Source organism: Sylvia atricapilla, chromosome 3 (genome assembly GCF_009819655.1).
Source record: "Sylvia atricapilla isolate bSylAtr1 chromosome 3, bSylAtr1.pri, whole genome shotgun sequence".
Classification (NCBI taxonomy): domain Eukaryota; kingdom Metazoa; phylum Chordata; class Aves; order Passeriformes; family Sylviidae; genus Sylvia; species Sylvia atricapilla.
The window spans coordinates 5,704,915-5,715,811 of NC_089142.1; the positions used below are offsets into that span (position 1 = coordinate 5,704,915).

General features: G+C 44.8%; 2 protein-coding genes across 2 annotated transcripts; one reads left to right on the top strand and one right to left on the bottom strand.

Annotated features, from left to right (window-relative positions):
- Nucleotides 1-194: 194 nt before the first annotated feature.
- Nucleotides 195-6,744, top strand: ANKRD66 (ankyrin repeat domain 66). The gene is made up of 3 exons (XM_066314691.1): nucleotides 195-395; nucleotides 1,722-1,950; nucleotides 6,355-6,744. Exons 1-3 carry the CDS (start codon nucleotides 257-259, stop codon nucleotides 6,533-6,535), a joined length of 549 nt encoding a protein of 182 aa, XP_066170788.1. The 5' UTR covers nucleotides 195-256; the 3' UTR covers nucleotides 6,536-6,744.
- A 2,277-nt stretch (nucleotides 6,745-9,021) lies between these two features.
- On the bottom strand, nucleotides 9,022-9,984 carry LOC136358352 (taste receptor type 2 member 7-like). The gene has a single exon (XM_066314280.1). The coding sequence runs from the start codon at nucleotides 9,982-9,984 to the stop codon at nucleotides 9,022-9,024; it is 963 nt and encodes a 320-aa protein (XP_066170377.1).
- Nucleotides 9,985-10,897: the final 913 nt, after the last annotated feature.

Here is a 10,897-nt window from a genome sequence, read left to right on the forward strand (position 1 = left end):
GTGTCTACAGACCGAAAGTCACCATCAGTCTGTGATCACCGGTTGGGAGATAAATTATAAAGTTATTATTTATTTGTCCCCTGTCATTCCTTTTTTCCTTACTTTTGGACAAATCTTGGTTTCTTACAGTGCCTGTCTCATTTTTAATCCAGTTGCTGCTTGACCTATGAAAGCTGCTGAGAGGAGCTGATACATCAGTGAACACCCACTAAATGATCATCCCTCTGTTACCAGGCACCTTCCTGAAGAGTGCAGCATGACAGAGCTCCACGAAGCCGTGGCTGTGGGTGACTATGACCTGGTGGAAAAGATTCTGAAGGCAGGGCGCTGTGACCCAAACCAGAAGGATGTCGACTGGCATGACAGGACCCCCCTGCACTGGGCTGCTGCCAAAGGTAAGGGCAGCCCCAGCTCTGTTACCTCTGTGAATGGACATCATAAAAGGTGATGCTGGTCACCTGTGATTGTATCTAGACTGGCAAATTCTCAGCTTGTATCAGGTAATTTTGTCACTAATGAGCAGAAAAAGGTTAAATATCCATTTAAATGGGAACTTTGCCTACAAAAAAGTTTATTGGACTGCTGGTGAAGTGGTTTTTAGCTTTTTTTTCTTCCATCACACAACACTTTGCAATTTACATGATGTGCAGATAGGGAATGGCTGCCTTTTCCCCCCATTACTTTTCTAAGAGATGACTCCATGAGTTTATTTCTCATGAACACCAGTGGAAAAGAGCAGGAAGTCAAACCCACTGTATTTACACCAGGTATTTCTGAAACCAAATAGAACAAAATAGTACCTGTGTTTTACATTGCTCTCCCTTTATATCCCACCTGCTTAAATAAACAATTCAAGCAGGACTGGAGCTGTTTGCAGCTCTCATTTGATCATTCACCTTCAGAAGCGTCTGGTAAAGTCAAATATCCCTTTGCAGCCCAAAAAAGAGATAATGTAACAATATATAATGTATAATTGTACACAGTGTAAAATGGGAAACTGGACCTCTGTTCCTCTGTTCTGTAGTGTTTGTTGGGATCTCATGTCATTGCATCTGTCGTTGCTCAGAAATCAAGTGTGTGATTTCCTGCTTTACACTTAAGACCATGTTTTCCTTTTGTCCTGATGGATTATTAGGCATTTAAACATTAACAAAGGGGACTGAGCTACTTAACAAAAATGATGGTGAGAAGCTGACAGAGCCTAGATGTGCTTTGGAATAGTGTACCTCAGTCAAGGCAGTGTGAAGTAGTGTAGAAATAACTTTTTTTGCTTCTTTAAACAATTCCAGTTGTTGGAAAAATGTCAAGGTGAATGAAAAAGAAGTAATTTCTCTACTTGCTATCCAAAACAACTTTGTTTTAGTAAAGCTGTTCACACACAGGTTTTCCTGTTCTCAGCATTTAAATTTTATTTTGCAATTTAACTAAAAACCAAAACGAAGCAATGAAATAGCTAATTGGTCAATGACTAACTGAGATGTGGTGTTCAGAAATTAGACAGCCTTTTGATTTGGCTGGTTTTGTTGTAAATTTCTTTTGGAAACAGTTTCGTTTGGGAGAAAATAACCAGCATTTCCTATTCAATATCATTTATATGATAAACCAGATAGTCAGGTGGGTGAAATCCGTGTCTGAGGGAATTATGTGTGTGACTGCCTCCTGCATCCCGAAGGTATAAATTCCAAAGCATCTTCTCTCCTGGCTTTGCTGCGCGTTGCCAGGGCGGTCGGACCTGGTCAGGCTGCTGGTGGATCACGGCGCCCGGCACTGCCTGCGGAGCGATGTGGGCTGGACCGCGGCTCACTTCGCTGCCGAGGCGGGGAAGCTGCGGGTGCTCCGCGCCCTTCACTCCCTGCACGCCGCTATGGATGCCGCCGACCTCTTCGGAGACACTCCCCGCAGGCTCGCGGAGATCTACGGGCATCTGGAGTGCTCCAAATTCTTGGAAAAGTGAGTGGTGATGGCAGGTCCCGCTGCGGCTGCGGTGAAAATTAACCTCACTGCTCCACAGAAGACCAGAACAAACAGAGCGTGTTACTTATCTTCTCCCCAAAGCCTGCTAAAGCCTTGACACACAGGCTGTAGTGGATGAGCAAACACGGGCTTGTCACGGGGAAGCCGTGAGAAGACATTCTTTTATTCCCCTGCCTCCTGCGGTTTCTCTTGGTATGTTTTCAAAATCGTTACCACTTCATGACATCATTGTTTTTGTAAGGATGTTGCAGAGCCGTTATTAAGCAACAGAAATGAAAGCAACAGCTGACAAGTGTTAACCCCTTACAGTGGTGAATAGCAAATATACGGGTTGAGTTTTTCAGGAGCAGCCCTCAGCAGTTGTGTTTGTATGTATATATTTATATGTATATCATTTGGCTTTTCTTATAGAAAAAAAAAAAAAAAAGCCATCCTATTTTTTTTACATAATCATTGAAAATTAGGCCATTTAATAGGATGGCCACATATTACTTCCAAATTTTGGGAAAATCTGTGTTGTCCTAATTGCCTACAGTTAGCACTGTGGCAGCACATGCCATAAGAAATGTGCTTTTTAATGGTTCCCAATTACTATTCCTGTTTTCCCGCCATTAGCTTGGCTCAAGGTATTTTCATCCTTGCAAAGGGGTTTCCCTGGATTAGGATGCTTTACTGCAAGGATTTGAGCTGAGTCCCATCCTGCATCTTTCTAAAGGAGTGGGACAGATCACCAGAGGCCAACCAGCTTGTTCAGTGCAAGCCATAGTCCCAACACTACTTGGAATTTAACTACACTGCCTATGAAACTGCATATGCCAGACCCTGGAGTGTTGAGAGATCCCAAAAGTGTTTTTACTCCCTGGGTTTTTCTGTGACTTTACAGTCCCACCATCATCCTTCACTAGCATCTCTTTTACCACTTCCACATTCTCAAGACTGCTTTGATACCATGTATATCGCCCCCCGCCCTTTTTTTTTTTTTAGACATTTATTCAACTGAAGATCTCCAGCTTGCCAGGGCAGCACACAAGCTTCCAAGCTCAAAATCAGGCACAGTGACTGGCCAAATGTCTGAGGAGGCCAGTGCCTTACAAATGCTGCTTTTCATTAATCCACATAAACCCTTCTGTAGGTGCTGCTGTCCTTCTGCTGTACTTCTACAGCTTGTTGGTTCCTGCTGAAATGCCCCATGCCCATCTTCTATCCTCACACATCATCAGAGTCCTTCCATAGGAAAAAACAACCAAATGGCACAAATTCCCCCTGTACAGACCCCAAAACACTTTGTATATGAGCCACAAGTTCTGCTTTCCAAGCTCTGGCTAGTATGAAAGCTTTGTATTTTCCCTACCCACCCAACACAGAATCATAGAATGGCTGGAAGAGACCTTAAAGCTCATCTCATTCCAACCCCTTGCCATGGACAGGGACTCCTTTCACTAGACCAGGTTGCTCAAAGCCCCATCCCATGTGATGAAGCTGAAAACTGCCAGAATGGGGCATCCAGACCATCTTAGAGCTGAAGTCTTTGGTTTTGGAGCTGACATGCTGTAATCCCTCGCTATTCACCACTTTCCTTCCACACAGATGTATCAGCCCTTCTTACCCTCAGCCTTTCAGTTTAAAGGCATTTAGGCAACCAGCTGCTGATAATAAAGCTTTGCAAATTAGATTTTTTTGACTACCTAACCAGTGTCTAGGTAGTAAAGCTCAGGTCTGCCAGACCTTTGAGAATGGGGTGCTGTCTTCCAGTGGAGATTCTGTTATACTGTTTTCAGCTCTTGGCAGACTTAGTTTCTATACCAGAAGAGATAAATATTATCTAATCTAGAGGGTGAAAGTCTGCAGACTTCTGCCCCTGCATGAATAATTTATAGCAATTACTTGCCTATTCAATGCTGTCCTTTTTGCACTAATCTCACCAGTAATTCCTGCCAAGTCTGTAGCATTTGCTGTGCCTGGAATGTGCTCCAGAGCCATGGGAGCAAGCTGACAGCAGAGGTAGAGAATTGCCTGGATGATGCCAAAGGGCAATGCCGTGGCAGGCAGAGGCACAGGGGAGAATGATTGACAGTTTGATTGACAGAATGATTGACGTCCTGGTCTGAGACACCTTAACAACAGCCTATGGTGATTCAGGTCAGCTGATGAAGGGTTTTCTGAGATGAATGATTGATTTAAGGTGGAAAACTTGTCTTTCAGAACCACATGCTGGCCTGAGTCACCCCACAGCTGCATGGCTCAGCGTGGCTGGGAGATCTAATGACCAGGAAGATGTTTCAAATGCCCAGACTAGAACATTCTATAAAATACACAATGCCTGTACAACCACCTCACAGCCTTAACCCAGCCTGTGGGCAGCCCAGAGTTTATCACTGAGACTCAGGAATACTTTCTAAGCCCAGCCACTATAATTTATGACCACAGTGGACACTTTCACCCTCACACACTGGCTTCACTGCTTCACATCAGCAAACTTGGAGTAAACTAAGAGAAATGGTAGTAACTTGTAGTGTCATTTCTATTACCATCTGCTCCTTCAGATGTGCAGAAGGTCCCAGAGGTGATGTCCAGGGTCAAGCAGTGCCAAAGGGAACAGGGCAGGACTGTGTGTGCTGCAGAGTTAAGAGTGTGCTGCACAAAATGCTGCACAGCACAGAGCAGCTCTGCCCTCCACTCAGTGGTGTGTGTGGGATATAAATATGAGGAACATTTTGTTACACAGCATCTCTGTCGGTTTTGGATATTTGCCTGTCATGCAAAAAGAAAGAAGGCAGAAATTTTTAAAACCATATGAGGAGCTGCACCAAATGCAGGGCTGATGTGCATATCTGTACAGGCCTATGAGTATCCAAATCCTTCCTGAATCCAAATTCAGCCCTCTCTAGCACCACCATGACCCTTGCAGCTGTTTGTCACTCTCCAGGTGTTGCCAGGTGCAAGAACTACCTGCCTACCTGGGCTGGGCCACTGAATTGTGCTGAGGACTGCATCCACATGGAAATATTGCATGTATCAACATGGAAATATTGTTAACATGTAAATATTAGTAATATTTCACTGCCGAGTATCAGTACCACTTACTGAGGTTTGCATGAACATGCAAAAGTTAGGAAACAGCTGCTTTCAAAACAGCTGCTTCTGAATAGCAAATGCATATTTTGCATCAGATTTGGTTTGCCTGAGAAGGGCTTTACTCTCAATGCTACAAGAGCTGCCAAGAATGGCACAGAGACCCTCAGCCCATGTCTGCTGCCAGCCTCTCTGCTAATTGCCAGCTGTTGAAACTGTACCAAAGGGTCCTGCTGTCTAAGACCAGGGCATATATATATATACTCATGTGTAAATAAATAAATATATATGCATATATATATATGTTTATAATTAAAAAGTCTATAGAAAGAGGTTTCTTGCCCTTGGGAGCAGCTACGTAATAGAAGATGATAGGGTGGTTCAGTTGGAAGGCACCTACTGCTAGTCCTATTGCCTGACCTCTTCAGGACTGACCTGAAGTTAAAGTATCTTACAAAGGGCATTTTCCAAATGCCTCTTAAACACCAGCAGCCATGGGGCATCAACCACCACTCTCAAACACAGGCTCTGTGGAGACCTTAGAGCACCTTTCAGTGTCTAAAGAGAACCTAAAAGAGAGCTGGAGAGGGACTTTGTACAAGGGCATGGACAAGGGGGAATGGCCTAGGTAGGTAGGATTAGCGATATTAGGAATAAATTCTTGACTGTGAGGCCCTGGCACAGATTGCCCAGAGAAGCTGTGGCTGCCCCATCCCTGGAAGTGTTCAAGGCCAAGCTGGATGGGGCTTAGAGCAACCTGGCCTAGGAGAAGATGTCCCTGTCCATGGCAGGGAGGTATGGAATGAGATAATGTCTAAGGTCTCTTCCAACCCAAACCATTCTGTAATTCTATGATATAGAAAGCCCATGTGATGAGATCCATCAAAATGGAATTGCTGGCTTTCCTCAGTGCTCTCAGCTGGAACAGCATTGCACCGATGTGATAGAAATGCTCTATTACAGAAAAAATAAAGGATTTTTCCTGATATTAGATGATGTTTCTGATAGAGGTTCCTGAATCCAGAGTGCCTACAAAATCAGAGCCCTGCAGGACGAGGAGAGGGTTTGTCTTCTCTTGGCCAAGATTTACACTTGGAATGTCCATGTCTGGATCCAGGCAGTGCTGGGGCCCAGGGGGGTCCCTGTGAGGGGGGTTTGGGCTGCACCACGCTGGACACACCGTGGTGTTTTCTCAAGTGTTGGTGGCAGCAGGGTTTGACCAGACCAAGACACAGCCACGACCCTGTAGATGGGCCCCTGTGAACGGAGATGTGTGTGTGCTGTGCTCACTCTTGGTTTCTCTCCCAGAGCAGAGGTGGAGAGCAGGAACTACCGCAGGAAAGCTGCACTGAGAAAAATCCCCTTAGACCAGAGAGATGAAGACTGGGAACTCAAGAAAGAACAGCTTCAGAAAAATCCACCATGTTTTTGGGAGAAATGCACAGCCTCTTTTCAAAAGAAAAATGGGAAAAAAAAGGGGAAGCAGTAATGTGCCCTGCTTGTTTGGGGCCTCCAAGTGCTTGCAATGCAGAGCAAAGGCACTGGCAGACCTCAGGTGGATCTGCAGGATGATATTTGGGTGAATGGAAGAAGCAGATGGCTACAAGAGGGCATCCTTAGAGATATACTGTAAACAATCTCCTTAAGAGCTAGAAGTGCTTCAGCTTCTCTGTGTGTTTCTATGTGTCTGATCTCAAATGAAAACAACAGAAGAATATGTTTAAATATACCAATACTCTAATTGCTACAATGTTTCAAGTTATTGCAATGGCAGCCATTAGCCATAGTGAGGGGAAAAAATTAGTCTTGATCCTACCTGATTCACAAAAAAGCATCTTTGACTGTGGTTCTGCTTGCTCTGCTGACATCTGTGGCCTTTGCTTCTTTGCTTCTTTCACTGAGACAACCTAGAGAGGAGGCTCTACATGGACTGGTAGACTCTGGTGATGCCTTTTTTCTTGGAAGTGGGAGGTAGTTGCTTCTGAATGAAGCTGAGATGTTGATACTGAGCTTTCACTGGACACATGAGTTCAACAGCCTGAATCTTCCATTCCTGGCCCAGCAAAAGGGAAAATGTGCTCCCTCCTGGCTGCTTTCAGACAACTGTGATTGCCAAGGGTATTGGAGCACTGCCTTTTTTTAGCATTGCCCCCAGCCATTTTTATGGCTCTGCAAATAAGAATGTTGTGCAACTGGTCCTGAGCTCTGCTTCTGCACATCAACACTTTCCATGACAAAAGCACTTGTAACACTTCTCACTCATAAAATCTGGAATGTGACCCAGAGCAGTTTTCCATACTGTGCCAGCACTGGGCTGCCATTCCCACTGACTTCTGACATCTCTTATGTCTCAGCTTCTCCAGCATGGCCACATCCTGCATCTGTCCCCATGGGCTGTGCAGTGGGGCTGTGCTGATGGACACCCTGTCCTCTCCAGTGCCAGCTGAGTGGGGCTGGTGCACAGGACAGGGCTTCTGTGCTGGGTGCCACATTCTCAGGGATTTCACAGAACTGGAAGGAGGGATCTGCAGCGTGGTTTGGTGGGGCTCTGGTGTTTTGTGTGGTAACACATGCAACGTGCTGGTTCTGCCTGCTGAATCTTCTGGCATGTGAGGTTCTTGGGGATGATGCTGCACTGGATTTAGGGAATAAGAGGGATTCACCAGGGCTTTCCTGTGAAAGTGGTTGAGACTGTCGTGTTAAAGGATAAATGCATAAGCAGCAGGAGGGGAAGACAGGAGGTGTGGTTGTTCTTGTACTTTCCAGGCCTTTCAGTGGGGAGTTGTGTCCAGAGGAGAGGCTTAAGTTCTGCCTCTGGATCTGAGCTGGTGATAGAAGTGACCAGTTCATGTTCTGTTGTGTTCATGCTGGAATTACTTAATGTTTCACCTGCTGTGGAGGGTTGACCTTAGGGAGAAGCCAGCCCCCCACCCAACTGTTCCTTCACTGTCACCCATAAACAGGGGCTGGAAAATAGGATGTGAAAGCTGGTGGATCAAGATAAAGACAGTGAAGCCACTCACCAGTTACTTTCACAGAGAAAACAGACTTGTCATGCAGAAAATGAATTTAATTTATTTACCTACTGAAAGTACAATAGGATTTTGAGAAACAAACACAAAATAGAACCTGCTGCCTGCACCACCCTTTCATCCCATGCTCAACTTCACTCCTTCCACAGCTCCTCCAACTCCTCCACAAGAGCAGCAAAGGGGAAGGAAAAGGGAGCTGCAGTAAATTCATAGTGAGTTGTCTCCTCCAATCACTTCTCATGCTGTTCCCTCGATGCAGAACCTCTGCATGTTTCACTGAGCCAGAGTGCACTGGGAAAAGGCAAACTCATCACCAAGTCCAAGTGGCCAGGGGAGCAGTCACACGGAGCAGGGAATCCTGTCCTTGCAGGCAGTGGGGCACAGAGGACACAGAGCAGGGATGGTGTGGGAAGGGGGCTCTGCATCCCCTGAGCTCCCTGGGGCTGTTCCTGCCTCACTGTTTGTGTGTCAGTGACCAGCTCTGGTGAGTGACAGGGGTCAGCATGGTCACACAGAGCTATCAGCCTCTGCCAGACAGTCATACAGCCCATAATATAGCACAGAGCACAGAGCAACAGCAGACAGCAAGGTAAACCAAAATAGAGAAAAACGTGCTGTAAATTTCAGTTGTTTCAATCAGAAAATGCCAGAGCATTTGTGGCCGGTTTGCAGTATTGTTACCCCTTTACAGTCAGCCCCTGTACCATGTCCAAATAAATTTATTGACAATAATTAAATTCAAAGAATTACATAAATGAAATTATAATTGAAAATATGTGTCATACTGATTTAGTTCATACTATTTGAATGATATATTCTTAACTTCAGTGATGAGAACATTTGTATAATCTACAGTGCTTGGAGAGTTGCATTAGAGATTAAACTACTTGTTTTCTATAATTAGATATTACCATTTTGCATGGGCTCCATTATATTACAGTTCCTAACTCATGCAAATCTTGTGCTTCACACTTCTTTCTAGAGGAAGAATCTTTAGCAGTGTCTTTTCTAATTTGGGATTGCTGAAAATCAGAATAAGGGAGTGAAGACCTGGAAAAGTGTACTCAAATACTATAATGAGAAATGTCATATAACTTCCCTTCTTTGTGACATAAACCATTTTTAACACCAAACATACAAAGTTGATGCTGTACATCACTAAAAAGGAGAAAATAGATTTCATGGCTCTGATGTGGGCTTCCATGCTGAGGTCCTTCATGGAGTTTTTCTGCATCTTGCATTTGTGTCTCCAAAGAGAAAAGAGAAGGAAAACAGCAGCAAAGATGACTGCCATGAATGAAGCAGCATATCCAAAGCCAGTAAGGAAAAAAGAAGGGAAGAAATGTTTATCCATTTTGATATTTGCCCTCCCAAAATTTCCTTCTCTGGTGTTATTGCGGTTGTTGCAGTGCGGTCTATCAGCGACGTCGTAGGCAATGATGCCGATACCCAGAGCTAAAATCCCTGACCCGAAAAAGAGCCACAGCACCATCCTGTCAATTCTCACTTTCAGGTAGATGAAGAAGCTGTTCCTGAAATTGGCTATTTTTATGCAATAAAAAACACAAAGACAGGCTGAAACCCACAAGTTGCAATGATTAAAAAAGGCTTGAAAAAATACAGCTAGTTGAAGTACAGGGCGAACATAAAAGTAATTGGGATAAATTATTGAAAAAAATGAATATGCCCATGAACAGCACAAAGAACAAAACCTGGTGCATCCCAGCAGCAGTACAATCTTCTCATTTGAGTTCAGGGTTTTCTTTTTGATCCAGCCAATGCAAAGCACACAGGCGATGAAAGCATTTATCCACATGCCAGCAAATGCCTCCAGGGTGGTGATGGCCACAATTGTGGCCCCATATGAAGTGATATTGGATTTCTGTGGAGAGTAACAAGTTTCCATGCTGCGAGCTGGGGAGCAGAGCCGTGCTGGCCAAGGGGGCTGTGGCAGCAGAGGCTGAGGCAGGTCAGTGGCTGCTGTTGGTGGAGTGTCAGGGATGCCAAGAGGAGCTTTATAGAGCTGCTGCTGCTGCTGGTGCTGCTGGGGGGGATTTTGGTGCTGCTGCTGTGGGGAGCAGGGCAGGTGCAGGGATGTAAATGTGCTTGGATATCCCCTTACCAAGGGCCAGTGTCGCTCTTGACTATTTGAATGTTGGTTCAGGGGGGCTGTGTTGGGTGACACAAACAGCGGAGATGTTTTTCTGCGGTGGAGGGTGCTGTGATTTTGTGAGTGAGCCCTGTTTGATCAGTGTCAGGCTTCATGACCTGGGTGCTTGTGGTCACCGATTTTGACCAAGTTTGTTTTACGTATACCCACTCAAAGCTGTTACTTTTTGTGCTAATTTGTGGTATTGATGGAGGGCAGAGGACTTCCTTTAAAAATATTGTAATTTCCTGATAGTGCCTGTTGTCTGCTTTGTGCTTTGATGTGATTCTCTCGTTTTGCTGACAGAACAGATAACATAGTTGAGGACTGTTGTTTTCTGCTTACTTTTTTCTTTCTTCTTGTCTCTAAGTGATTGTGAGGAGAAATGAAATTATTTCTGTTACAACAGGTCTGAATATGAAGTGTCTGTGCTGGGATTGTGCTTGTACAACGCCTGAAATGAAAATATTACTCCAGCAGGACCATACTGTGGCTGGGGTTTGGGCTCAGCTCTGCTTGAGGAATTTGGTGCCTTAAAAAAAATCAGGATCTCCTATGCTGGATTTTCAAATCTGGAGGATATGGATTTAGTCCTTGAAATATGTGTCTCCTTCTGTTTCCTATCAATCCCCTCCAGCATCTCAAGAAGGACAAGATTGTATCTAACATC